The 13,416-nt window shown below is 35.3% G+C and overlaps 1 protein-coding gene across 3 annotated transcripts in view; it reads right to left on the reverse strand.

Annotated features, from left to right (window-relative positions):
* MAP4K3 (mitogen-activated protein kinase kinase kinase kinase 3) overlaps positions 1-13,416 on the reverse strand; it is a 151,958-nt gene that overhangs the window by 58,259 nt on the left and 80,283 nt on the right. For all 3 annotated transcript variants that reach the window (XM_036262865.1, XM_036262866.1, XM_036262867.1), the window contains exons 5-13: positions 13,311-13,366; positions 12,441-12,488; positions 10,294-10,336; positions 8,329-8,401; positions 4,092-4,223; positions 3,836-3,898; positions 3,667-3,748; positions 3,456-3,566; positions 1,469-1,547 (exon numbers count right to left, since the gene is read on the reverse strand). In XM_036262865.1, coding sequence (XP_036118758.1) covers positions 1,469-1,547; positions 3,456-3,566; positions 3,667-3,748; positions 3,836-3,898; positions 4,092-4,223; positions 8,329-8,401; positions 10,294-10,336; positions 12,441-12,488; positions 13,311-13,366 — 687 coding nt within the window. The remainder of the gene's footprint in view (positions 1-1,468; positions 1,548-3,455; positions 3,567-3,666; positions 3,749-3,835; positions 3,899-4,091; positions 4,224-8,328; positions 8,402-10,293; positions 10,337-12,440; positions 12,489-13,310; positions 13,367-13,416) is intronic.

Here is a 13,416-nt window from a genome sequence, read left to right on the forward strand (position 1 = left end):
TAGGCCCACAACCTGGGCATGTGCCCTGACCAGCAATTGAACCAGTGACCTCTTGGTGCATGGGTCAACGCTCAACCACTGAGCCACACTGGCCGAGCTTTTTTTTTTTTAAGATAGAGAGGGAGGGAGAAAGGAGAGAGAGAAGAAGAGAAGGAGAGAGAGAGAGATCAATGTGAAAGAGACACACTGACTGGCTGCCTCCCACATGACCCCGAGCAGGGCCGGGAATCAAATCTGTAACCAAGGTATGTATGTGCACATGACCAGGAGTCAAACCTGCAACTCTTTTGTTCAAGGGACAATGCTCTAACCGCTGAGCAAAATCAGCCAGAGCGGGAAAAGTTATCTTAGGCTACCACGTTACCTAATTTCCCTAAGGTCATTTTAGATTTCAGGTGCCTAAAGATAAATCTTCAGCTCACAGAGTTATAAACCTGATTGTACCTAAATTAGCATTCTAAGTCACAGGGAATTAATACTTAATACGTCCAAGAAGAAAAGTAAAGTTAAGGCACTATTATTCTAGAGATTCCCATTGGCAGTTTATCACTGCTAAGTTGATCACACTGGATCCCATGTGAATGGCTGGCCTCTCTCAGTGAGCCCACAGCTTGGTTGTCCATAAGAATTACATGGAGAGCTATTTTAAAAGGAAGAATCCTGGGTTGACCGAAGATCTACTGAATCAGGATATGGGGATAAGTGGGGCTTGAGAATCCTTTTTTTTTTTTTATCCTCACCCGAGGACATTTTTCCATTCTTTGTTCAGGTAGAGTGGGAGGGAGAGAGAGGAACAGAGAGAGAGAGAGAAACATCGATGTGAAAGGAACACATCGAGTGGCTGCCACCCGCACAACCGACCAGGGCCGGGGACAAACTGCAACCGAGGTACGCGCCCTTAGCGGGAACCGAACCCGGGTCTCTCAGGACCGCAGGCCGACGCTCTAACCGCTGAGCCAAACCGGCCAGGGCGAGAATCCATTTTTAAAGATTCTCAGGTTACTCAGATATTAAGGCAGTTTGCAGACCTCTACCTCTCCTTGATATTCAAAGCATGGCCCTTGCGCCATCAGATGTACATAACCTGGGAGCTTGTTAGAAGTAAAGAACCTCAGGTCCCACCGCAGATCTGCTGAATCAGAAACTGCATTTTAACAAGCTCTCTAGGTGACTTACACACACATGAAAGTTTAAGAAGCAATGCCTTGATTTCTTCTCTCCTGCCTGGTCTAGGAATTTTATTCCTCTTCCCAAACAATAACAACATAAACAAACACACTTCCTGCCACCAAAAATTCCTCAGGAACTGGAAAAATGAAATCCTTACTGCCTTAATTAAACTCTATCTTTAAAAGGATTTAGTAAAAAGAACTAGTTAGAAGAAAATGAAGCACACTACTGCAACAAAATTACAACTTACAATCTTCTTTGTAATGCTAATTATGAATTGTGCCTAGCACATACTTACAGTTTATCTCCGAGCGTGTTTTTTCTTCTCTCACGTTTCTACTTGTTGAGTGGATTCTATGTGGCACAGCAACAAGAGGCTAGGAAAGATCAGAATCAATGGCAGGTGGCATTAGATAATCAAGTCACAGTTTGGTCCATAAAGTTACTCAAATATAAAATAAACGCTTTATTTTATGTAAAAAATGGAAATGAAATACAACACAACTTTGCCAATATTAAAAAAAAAAGAAAAAAAAAAGGGCAAAAACTGGAGCGCTTCAGTTCTTACTGGGAGCTTCTCAAAATTAGGAATATATTTTATCCACAGCAGGCTCCCAGTAATGTTCTCTGAGTTGAATATAAATAAATATTCAAAATTTAACATTTCAATAATTCAATAGGTATTCAAAAGCTGCAGCTAGCTTTCCCTGTTGCAGAGGAGAAAATTTGTAATTAAAAAAAATCTGCCTCAACTTATTTCAAATAGGATGAAATAAATGAAATAAAATAATGCAAAATGTGTGAATGATTTATGGTCCTATTACTTAGTAAACATAATTTTCTCCCCTTATGTTTTTTCTAATAGGAGTGAGTAGCCCTCTATTTTCTTTCCTTTTACGTGTAAAATCTTTCTGTAATTGCCACTTTCACAGAAATATTCTGGGAGATGGGTGGCATAGGGATGAGTTCTCCTTACTGCTAATTCACATCACTTCTTTCAAAGTCTGTCTGTGACTGGTCACTGAGCAACTGTCATTCAGTTCATGCATGAACAGCAAAGTGTGAACTTGTGATGCCTTCTTGTCTCCCAGTGACATTTTTACAAAAATTGGTAACTCAAAGTGGTAATTAGCCAAACGAGGTAAAAGTGCTGCAAAAAAATAAAGTGATAATCCTGGATAACGCTGGAAATGAAATTTGAATCAAACACAAATGGAGCTATGGAGAAAACAGATGACCGTGAGAACAATGACATCAAGAAACTGTGGACACACAGCCTGAGGTTCTGACTTAAGATAAACTACAACCATTTTTCAGTGGTAGACACTGAGAGCTACCATTCTTACAGCATCATCAATGAAATTCATACCATTATAAAAAATGATTTTATGGGGGAGGAAGGAGAGAAAGGGAGAGAGATAGAGAGACATCGATCATTTGCCTCTCGTACTCGCCTTGACCGGGGACAGAAACCGAAACCTGGGTATGTGCCCTGACAAGGAATTGAACTGGTGACCCTTCGGTGCATGGCACAGTGCTCAATCAATTGAGCCACACCAGCCAAGGCAAAATTTACACCATTTTTAAGTACCTTCCATAAAGTGAGTCAAGTTAAGGCTATCTACCTCCGTTACAAACCCAGTAACAGAATTCTGCCATGTCACATATAGTGAGTTTATCCTTGGTGCCACCACTATTAGTTGAGCTAGGAATGTTAAATATGCCAATAGAAGGGAGGCTTCTATTAATATCAGTGCTTCCATAGCATCACAGTTATTTCATTCTCTAACAATTACACTCTTATTTTTAAACATTTCTATAGTGAACAATAAAAGTTTTAGTCAGCAAAAAGTCAACCCTATGTAAACTACTAATAATTCATAAAGTTGTATAAAAATTCTTTTCGAGGAGAAACAAAACAGAATTTTAAGTGTATGCTAATACTTTGTTTATGTGTTTTCCACTTGCATTTTTTTATAATGAATGATTATTTGGCAACTTCATCCACAATAACTACTTTAAAATAACTACAGTAACTTCAACAAGCAGATTATCGACGATTCTGCCATTGCCATTTTCAGACAAAGCCATTTATAGCCAGTAAGAAAAATCCAGCACAGGACTTCCCTAGAAGACAAAGTAAGAGCTGGTTGTTCCCTCAATAGACTTTAAATTTGAACCAGCTTTACTAGAACCAGATCCAGAAATGTAAAAAACTGCTTTTGAAATGTACATAAGTATATACGTATATGTTATATATACTAGTTAGTAAAAACAATTCCTACCTCAGGATCATCATCATCAAAATCATGATAAGTGGAATGATCAGGATTATTTACTTTATCCAATAATTCGATTGCCAAAGACCGTGTCAAAGGTTGTGTGACAAATGGGTGCTATAAAAGTAAAATAATATAGTACAGAACACTTATTAGAAATCTGATTGAATGACATTTTATCTTTTGAAAAAAGACTAGTTCAAAGCAAAGGTAATACCTGTAATAACTTTTCAGCTGTAGGTCTTTTTTTTGGATTCTTGGTAAGTGCCATTTTCACAAAATGATGAAAACTATTTGACCTAAGAAATTTAAAAATTAGACTTTTAAATTTTAATTACTGTTTTTCTCACGACTATAAAAGTAAATAACATAAAGATACTACTCACCACTTCATTTTATCCTTTAGTTTAGGAGGCTGAAAATTGCTTTTTGTCATTAGAAATAATGCTCTGAAAAAATCAACAATAATCATTACACAGCTTTTTAAGATTTCATATTAATATATAATGTAAATTCTATTACTCTTATTTCCAAATAAGGTAAAGCAAGACTAAGCATATTATTTGTTCATGACATAATAAATAATACTGGGGTGAGGAGCCCCTTAATTAAAACACAGGATTCTCCAAATGACACACTGACCTCATTGGGTGTAAGTCAAACATAGGAGGCTGAAGCTCAGCAAGTTCTATGGCAGTGATCCCCACTGCCCAGAGATCACAGAGCTGATTGTAACCCCCTTTCCTCTCAACGGCTGCGACTTCTGGAGCCATCCTGAAGGAAATATTCCAGAAAAGAAAACTTCTGTTTATTGTACTTTCCTTCATTCCCACCAGAAACACAAGCAACTATCACTATCTAAGCTGAGATCTATTTAGGCCTTGATATCTGAAAAATCAGTGTGCAGTACTCATAAGTACTCCACTCCAAGCCCCTACTGCTGATTTGTTACTTTGTTACACTGCTTACTATTAAAGTTTATAACAATTTACAACTGTGACAGAACAACATATCCTAAGTTATTCATACCTCAGCCTCTTACTCTGCACAGCAAAATTCTACAGAAATCACATCTTACAATAAATATTCTATAATTTTTAGCTTTACCTCCTTACATCAACAAACTACAATCTGGCCTCTGTTTTCACTTGACCAAAACTATTTACTAGGGTACCAAAAATATTCATTTAGCACTTAACTCATATTTACCATATTTTTCAGTTTTATTATAATGATGGAGAAGTTATGAAGAATGTCTGGTTTTTAAAAATATATATTATCCATAGAAAAGTGGCCCAAACTCTATTATTTTTTGTTTAACTTTCTTTCTTATAGTCTGATTTTAATTATACCTGTATAAATGTGTATTTGACTGATTTAAATAATTACATTAATTTTCAGATATTGAAATTTTCAAATATTAAACAGTTTTGAAAACAACTGAAATAAACATCTCAACTCTCACATATCAAAATGATGATTTAAATAAGTGTAATTTTCCTTGCCTTACACATGCAAATTTGTCTTCCTGGTATGATTTCAGGAAAGTCAAGTAAGTCAGTGCAGTTACAAGAAAACAAAAAAACAAAAAACTTTGCTAACTTTCAAACACTTGGTCTTAAAATCTTGTTAATCTTAAAGTAGCTCTATTAATATTCAAGTTATTATAAGAAAAGTATGTCAGTTATTACTTTATTGATGGCAACATTACAGCTAGCTGGTTCATAGGTAGCCTCTAAGAATCCCAGAAAGGCTGACAAATTAGGGTTACAAACTTAAAAATATAGGGTTGAGGTTGAGGCTGGAAACATATGTGTTAGAAAGTATGAAGTCTAAATAATGAACAGTTAGTCCCCCAGATTCCTCCTCTTATCCTTTAGAGCTCAGCAGTTCCTCCTTCCTGATTCCGACTGGATAAAGACCAAGAGAAATGGAAAGAGAGGCTTCAGACTCAAAGGTAGCAGAAACAAAGAAGAGCAGGAGCTGGGGGTAGAAGTCTGTGTCTAGAACAATGAGTTCCTCAGCTTCCTGCACTGAGAACTGCTCAGTTCTCAGTAAACACCAGCTTTTCATGGCACCTCCATGCACACAGAGCTGTGAATCAGTTTTCAGTGCCTTGATCATCAATGTGAACCAGAAAACAAGTATTACAAGTCATCTGAGGGAAGCCTTCATCATGAAAGCATGAACCTAAAAAGGTGAGAAAATCTTATAGAAAGTAGAATAGCCCTAGCCAGTTTGGCTCAGCAGTTAAGAGTGTTGGCCCACAGACCAAAGGGTCAAGAGTTCAATTCCCAATCAAGGGCATGTACCTGGGTTGCAGGTTCAATCTCCGACCCTGGTTGGGGTTGTGTGGAAGGCAACCAATCGATGTGTCTCTATCACATCTATGTTTCTCACTCTCCTTTCCTTCCACTCTATCTAAAAATCAATGGAAACAAATACCCCTTTTTAAAGTGGTAGAAAATTTAAGAAAGCTAATAGATTAATCCAAGAGTCCCAAGATATAACTAATGAGATCCAGAAAGAGAGAGCTAGAAAAAGTATAGCAAAGAAATTATCCGAGAAATAATACAACAATATTTCCCAGAACTTAAAGACATAAATCTCTTGATTGAAAAGTACAAATGCTGCCCAGGCTGAGTTGGCTCAGTGGTTAGGTGTTGGCCCATGGTTGAAAGAGTCTTGGGTTCAATTCTAGTCATGGTCGTGTGGGAGGCAATCAATTGATGTATCTTTTTTTCTTTATTGATTTTAGAGAGAGAGGAAGAGAGAGGTAGAGAGAGCTGGAAACATCGATGGGAGACAACATCGACTGGCTACCTCCTGCATGCCCCCAACTGGGGATGTGGCCTACAGCCTGGGCATGTGCCCTGACTGGGAATCGAACCAGTGACCTCTTGGTGCACGGGTCGGGACTCAGCCACTGAGCCATACCAGCCGGACTGATGTGTCTCTCTTACATCGATATTTCTCTCTCTCTCTACCTCTCTCTCTCTCTCCCCCCCTTCTTCCCTCCCTCCCTCATACTCTATCTGAAATAAATAAATAAATAAATAAATAAAATATAAAAAGAATTAAAAAGAAGTACCAATGACAAGTACAAGAAATTAAAGTGAAAAATGACAAAAAAATCAAACACATTCTGAGGTTACACATCATGGAATATCAAACCACTAGAAATGATTCTGGGGGTGGGGGGGCTGCATTCAAAGATCATGTACTACCATGGCATCACACTTTCACCAGCATTAGAGAAGACTCTAGCACAATACTTTAAAAATTCCAATCTAGAATTCTATATTCACCCAAATTATGAGACTTGCACAGTCTCAAAAATTTCACTCCTCAAATTTCTCAAGATGTTACTAGAATGTGTGAGGGAGTAATTCATGAAAGAGGAAGACTTGGATTCCAGGATATGAATTCCCAAGCTGCAGATGAAAAATTCCTAGGGAGAAGCTATGCAAAAGACCTAGAAAATAAACAATTCAGATTGAAAGAGAGGGAAGAGGACTCAAAAAGGATTATTGTAAGATTAAAACAAAGCAAAAAGCAAATAAAAATCAGGACTGACAAGTAAATTGGAAATTTACTGACAAGTAAATTATGTGGAAAATTGTATAGAGGCATGTTATAGACTGCAAAATGTGAAAAGGTATAGAAGTCTTAGCCACGGATTAAAAAAAAACTAAGCAAATTAAATATGAATAAATTATTCAATATAGGGGAAAATCGTCAAGGTAGCAAATGTAATAATAAAGTAACAATTGACTCAGCAAGTATACTGCAAGGATAAGACTGGATGATCAATGAAGAGAGCTAAAATCTTTACCTATTATAACACAGCCTATAAACAATAACAGATAATGCTAGAGATGGCAGAAAACACAAGTAGATAAGTTTTCATAAGCCCTTTAGCACCACTTAACTTTTAAAGTATATTTACATTTACTAAAAAGACAAAAGTTGATATAAAAAATGGTATATATCATCTCCTCAATCTGAAAGTGAGTCACCCAGATTAGTGCCATCCTGCTGCTGATGAGGCCGACCAGGAGGGCATCAGGGGAGAGCTGGCACTTAAGCTGAAGGAATGTTAAGAATTCCAGTGTGCTGTTTCTTCAAAGTAATGGTGTAAACAAACAAACAAACAAACAAAAAGCTCTATGCCGTTTCTTCAAAGTAAAGGTGTAAACAAACAAACAAAAAGCTCTACACCTGTCCACCACCACTATATTCACAATGACTAATAGCATATCTAGCACAAAGTGGTCAAAAACATTTATTGAATAAATTAATGAACAATTTTCATAGAATGGTTAAAGATTACCTAGCAGACAAATATAGCTTGAAAGACAGATCTGTGAAGGCAACTAGTAGCATTTAAGATTAATGAGGCAGATAAAGGTCACATTGTGGAAGACTCCAAATGCCAAGAAATATGTATTTGATCTTGTGTGCAAGTAGAATATGTCAAAAAGTCTTAAGCAAAGGGGGGACTGTGAATAATGTAATGTTGAAAGATTACTCAAAATATGGACTGGAAATGGGGAGTGAAGAAAGACGTATAAAAACATCTGTGAAAATGCATGGCATGTGTAGAAGCAAGGGTTGGGTTTTTCCAGCACAGCTGGAAAAGGTTCCCTAAAGACATACTAATCTTTGAAGTCTTTCCACCTAATGAAAATTAATATGGTAGAATATTCTTTGGCTGGTAATCCAGCTACAAGTATACAAGCCCAAATTATTTAAACTGTTGATGACCTTAATGTTTTCACCCTAAAGTTTTTAATTATTCAGTCTATTTTTTATAAATGCCGCATTCAATAATAAAAAAACCTCCAAAAAGTTAAATTATCAATCAAAATACAATTACCAATATGGTGTACCAATGAAAGACTTCCGTTTGGCAATTGTAGCTGTTATCTGTGCAGATACTCCAAAATCAGCTAATAAAAAAAGAGAGAAACATTTAGTACAGAAAACTGAAAGTAATATTTAAAGTAACATGAGAAGAATGTTTAATTATTTTCATTAAACTATTTTTAATTATTTTCATTACATTAATTTTACAGAAATAGGAGATATTCTCAACCACCATATTAAAAGTTTTAACTTTAATGGACTAGCACTAAAATATCACAAAGCGGTCAGTGTATATCATAGCCAAATAGATTCCCACATCCCCCAACATGAATCAAATGACAATAAAAGTCAAGATCAAATAATTTTGATGAGAGACAGCTGAGAGAATCTAACCTGTCAGGCTTAATAATATAATTTCAAATTCTCAGAACCTAAAACTCAAGGATTATTACTGGAAGGTACTTAAAGCAGTAATATAGTCCTACTCACTTCCTGTCACACCCATGAGAACTGATATCAAATACACCAATAATTCTATTGGTAAATTTATCTAGCTTAAAAAGGTATCCAAACAGAACATTTCCAAAAATATAACCTCAGCAATACATTCTAATTCTAATACCAATACTATCACTATCAGGGAATTAATTTTTATTTAGGATTTGTTGCTATTCTTTAAGTGTATTGAATTCTAACATTTTCTAGTTTTTTAATGATTTCTAAATCTTTATCAGTGAAGATACATTACATAGGATATTCTTGAGTAAGGAACATAATATTAACACAAAATATTGAATTGCTGATAGGAACTGTTTATCAAGTCATAAATAGTTAGAAGACTGCCTTTCTCATATTTAGAGGTGGCCTAGGAAAATTTGATTATGTTAATTAGATACATACTTTTAAATCTGATTAGTCCTATTGTAGGATATGGTTTATTCATTTTTTAAAATAAATGTATTTTTGAATTTTTATTTCTTAGTAATGTATAGTTCAAAATAGCTTTCATATCTGCCATTAAATATTTTATTTAATATCTAACAGACATGACTGTTTACAATGATTTTGTACATTTTCTGTTTTAAACTTTTACATTATTACGATTTTGAATTCTATTTTAATCATAACCTGACAACCAAAAGTTACAAAATGAAAGTTAAAGCATCTATGAACACACAATAAAAATATACAGATGCTGTATTATAGGATTGTATACCTGAAATCTATATAATTTTATTAACCAATGTCACCCCAATAAATTCAATAAAAAAGAAAAAAAGTTAAAGCATCAATAAAAAAAGTTAAAGCATTTAAATTACTTTCTTATATAAGTAATACTGTATTTTATTTTAAAAGCTTATGTAAAGAATGCAGTATTTTTGCCCAGCCAGTGTGGCTCAGTGGATTGAGCGTCATCCCATGGACTGAGAGGTCCTGGTTCAATTCCCAGTCCCGGCACATGCCTGGGTTGTGGGCTGGATCCCCAAGACGGGGTGCACAGGAGGCAGCCGATCAATGTATTTCTCTCACATTGATGTTTCTCTCTCTCTCTTCTCCTTCTAAAAAAAAATCAATCAAAACATATTGAAAAAAAAAAAAAAAAGAATGCAGGATTTGGGGCATCATTTATTTATTTATTTTGGCTTTTGTTTGTTTACCTTGTTTTTGGTTACAAGGCAATTTTGTACAGATTTCTTACTAGAAATCACATTCCTGGGGTTAGAAGTGAAACAATGTCCACAGGATATTATTTTACTATATCTTTACAAGAAATCTGTCACATGTGATGGGCACACATACTCCCCATTAAATAGAAGAGAACACAGATACAGAGAGGTTATGTATGCCCCACAATGAGATTTCACCTAAAAATACATAGATGCTGCTAAGGGAAGGTAAACCTAGTCCTACAGAGGAATATATAAATTTACTAGTTTTGGAATAAATTTGCATGACAAAATTTTAATTTACTTACCCAATTTCACATGGCCATTATCCGTTAACAGAATGTTAGCTCCCTTCAAAGTGAGAACATTTTAGTTAAAGTAGGAAACATTTTATCAGACAGCAAATATAATAAATGTACTCATTAAAATAATCACAAGTGGCAGCTTTAGACTTAAAATTTAAAGTTTGCCCAATTAAAATGTTAAATCATTATATTTTCAGGGAAATTTGTCTACTTTTTAAGCAATTTGACTATGCTTATAAAATGTTCTGCCTTACAAAAGCTATTAACATAATATGAATGTTACTATGAAAGTGATATATTAGTTTTCATCTAAATGTTATTTTCTTATTGATCAAACACTGTCACTGCACTAAAATATTACCTTATATTGGAATTTTCAATTCCTTTTATTATATTTTAAACTTGATTGCTACAGACTGTTAAAAAAATAAAAACAAATCTCCAACTTATCAGTTGGACCAGTGCTGGTACGTAAGACTGAACCTTGCTGCTTAGTATGTGAGGCTGTCTATCCTTAAAATGTCTGTCCAGAGTTTAGGACTGTTCAGGACATAAACAATTAGCCACAGGTCCACAGAATTAAATGTCACCTGTCTACATGACTGTGAGAGAATGGAAAATATATATTGGTCTGTGCCTCCAGTTCCTGGTACAAAGCTCCTGAAACCTTATAATTTCTTAAGTGATTAGAGCACTAGTAGCATCTTTTGTCCTAGTATTTGGTCTTTGACCCCAGTTCTTGACATAGAACTTCTGAAACCTACAGCTTCCTGGGTGACAGGAGTGTCTTCTGTTCTAATGAAGCAACTCTAGGTGAGCTCCTGGGTGGCTCCTGGATGAGGGCTGGTCACCAGGGGACCAAGCCATGATTGCAAGCTTGGAATTTTCAGCCTATCCCTAATCCCTGAAGAAGGGAGAAGTACTTAAAATGGAGTTAATGATTGATCATGTCTATGCGAGGAAGACTCCATAAAATCCCAACAGTGCAGGGTTTGGAGAGCTTCTGGGCTGGTGAACACGTAGAGGCGCTGGGAGAGTGGTGTGCCCTAGAGAGGGCATTGGAGCTCTGTACCTCTTCCCACACACCTTGCCCTATACATCTCTTCTATGTGGATGTTCACCTGCATCCTTTATCATATTATTTAATAAACTGGTAAACATTATTTCCCGGAGTTCTGTGAACTGATTTAGTAAATTAATAGAACTCAAACATGCAGTCTTTGGAACCTCTAATCTATAGCTGGTTGGTCAGAAGCAGATAATCTGAGCTTGGGATTGGCATCTGAAGTGTGTGTGTGTGTGTGTGTGTGTTTTGGTGGGGGGCAGGATGGTGTGAAGGCGGAGAGCAGTCTTTAACCTGTGGGATCTGATCCATCTCCTAGTAGAAGTGTCAGAATTGAGTTACATTGTAGGACATCCAGCTGGTGTCACAGAGAATTGCTTGCTGTGGGGAAAAACCTCCGTATGTGTGGTAACCAGAAGTGTCAGAAGTGAAATGTTTGTATGAGGAGTAAAGGAGATTCATAGGAAAGACATACACAGTAAGGAAGGACTGTTTTTTTCCCTTTATGGGAAGAAAAAAACTCAGTCTTTTCCATTACAATGACCTAGTAGCATTTTAGCTTTTACTTCTTGAACTAAGTTCAAAGATGATAATACCTATTTTATCTTCAAGAAGCTCAAACTTCTGAAAGAGGTAGAAATACTGTCTCCCAAAGGCTTTTTATTTGTGTTTGCCTTTTCTGCAACTTTTAAATGAGCAAACAAAAGTAAGCAGCCTTTTTAGTCCAGTGTACCATCAACCATGTAAATATAACCTTAGGGGGAAAAATACTAGGAAACCCCTTCCCACCTCAAACAGAGAGAGAAATAAAAGAAGATGGCACATTAACCCACAATTGTACACTTGAAAAGAGTACATTTTATGGTATGTGAATTGCATCTCAATAAAGTTGCTACAAAAAGTAATAAAACCCTTAAAATCATCACTCAATTTTTATTATAGTAACATATTTTAGATAACAAATTCACCCAATAGAACAATCCAGACAAATTTGGCTAAAAGTTTGATCAGAGAATTTAAAAATGAAGAGAGAGAGGGCCAATAGGTTAAAGAGGGCCAATAGGTTAAACATATTATGTATATGTACCTTTATATCTCTGTGCATTTTTCCTTTACTGTGAAGATAGTATAGTCCCTGGAGTTTCAAAAACAAAAACAAAACAAAACCAAAAATTAACAAGATTTTACTACAGAGCTCATTTTGGGATTTAAAATGATCAACTGAGTAGTATCCTCCATTTTTTATTTACTCATTACAGAAAGTCTTGTGATAATTTATTTTAGTGCTTTATCCTAATAAACAAAAGAATCAAGAAAATGAAAAAGGTAAAGTTCAGTTGCCTATTTTCCTAAGACCAATAGTTTTCACTAAACTCTGCAAATAGTTTGAAATAACTTAAAAAGCATATGTGCAATTATTATCAGAATGAGTTTCAATTACCATAATAATGCTTAATTTTCAAGCCTTTCTTTGGTATTAAGAGGAATATGAAAACATAAAATAACAAATCCATAGCACTTAAGTTTTAGGAGTTCATATTATCACACTTAGGCTTTCAAGTACTTATATGTCACTATAATGTGGATCTATTACACAAATAATTAAAAAATGTATTAGTATTCAAAAGTTTACCAAACTAGAATACTTAATCCTACTTTATTTAACAGGTAATGCACAATAATTAAACAAATTCATTTTAATAAAGAATGTTACTTTTTTTCCTCATTTTATATTTTTAATCACTCTAGTTTTATTTAATTTTTTACTAATTAATATATTTTTTAATTACAGATGTTTCCCCCTTTCTCCCCTTCGACATCCCAAACCCGCCTTCACCATCCTGTTGTCTGTGTCCATTGGTTATGCATATATGCATATACGTTCTTTGGTTTATCTTTTCCTACCCCTCTCCCCCCTTCCCTCTGAATGTTACTTTTTAATCAACATTGGATTTACCTGTAGTGTTTCTCTGCTAACATATGCAATTTGCAGTTCTGATAGAGGTCCCGTTACTGTCAGAGAAGAAAATTAATATTAATAATTAAAATTAAAATTGATAATA

The sequence above is a fragment of the Molossus molossus genome, unplaced genomic scaffold (genome assembly GCF_014108415.1).
Source record: "Molossus molossus isolate mMolMol1 unplaced genomic scaffold, mMolMol1.p scaffold_m16_p_15, whole genome shotgun sequence".
In the NCBI taxonomy this organism is placed as follows: Eukaryota; Metazoa; Chordata; class Mammalia; order Chiroptera; family Molossidae; genus Molossus; species Molossus molossus.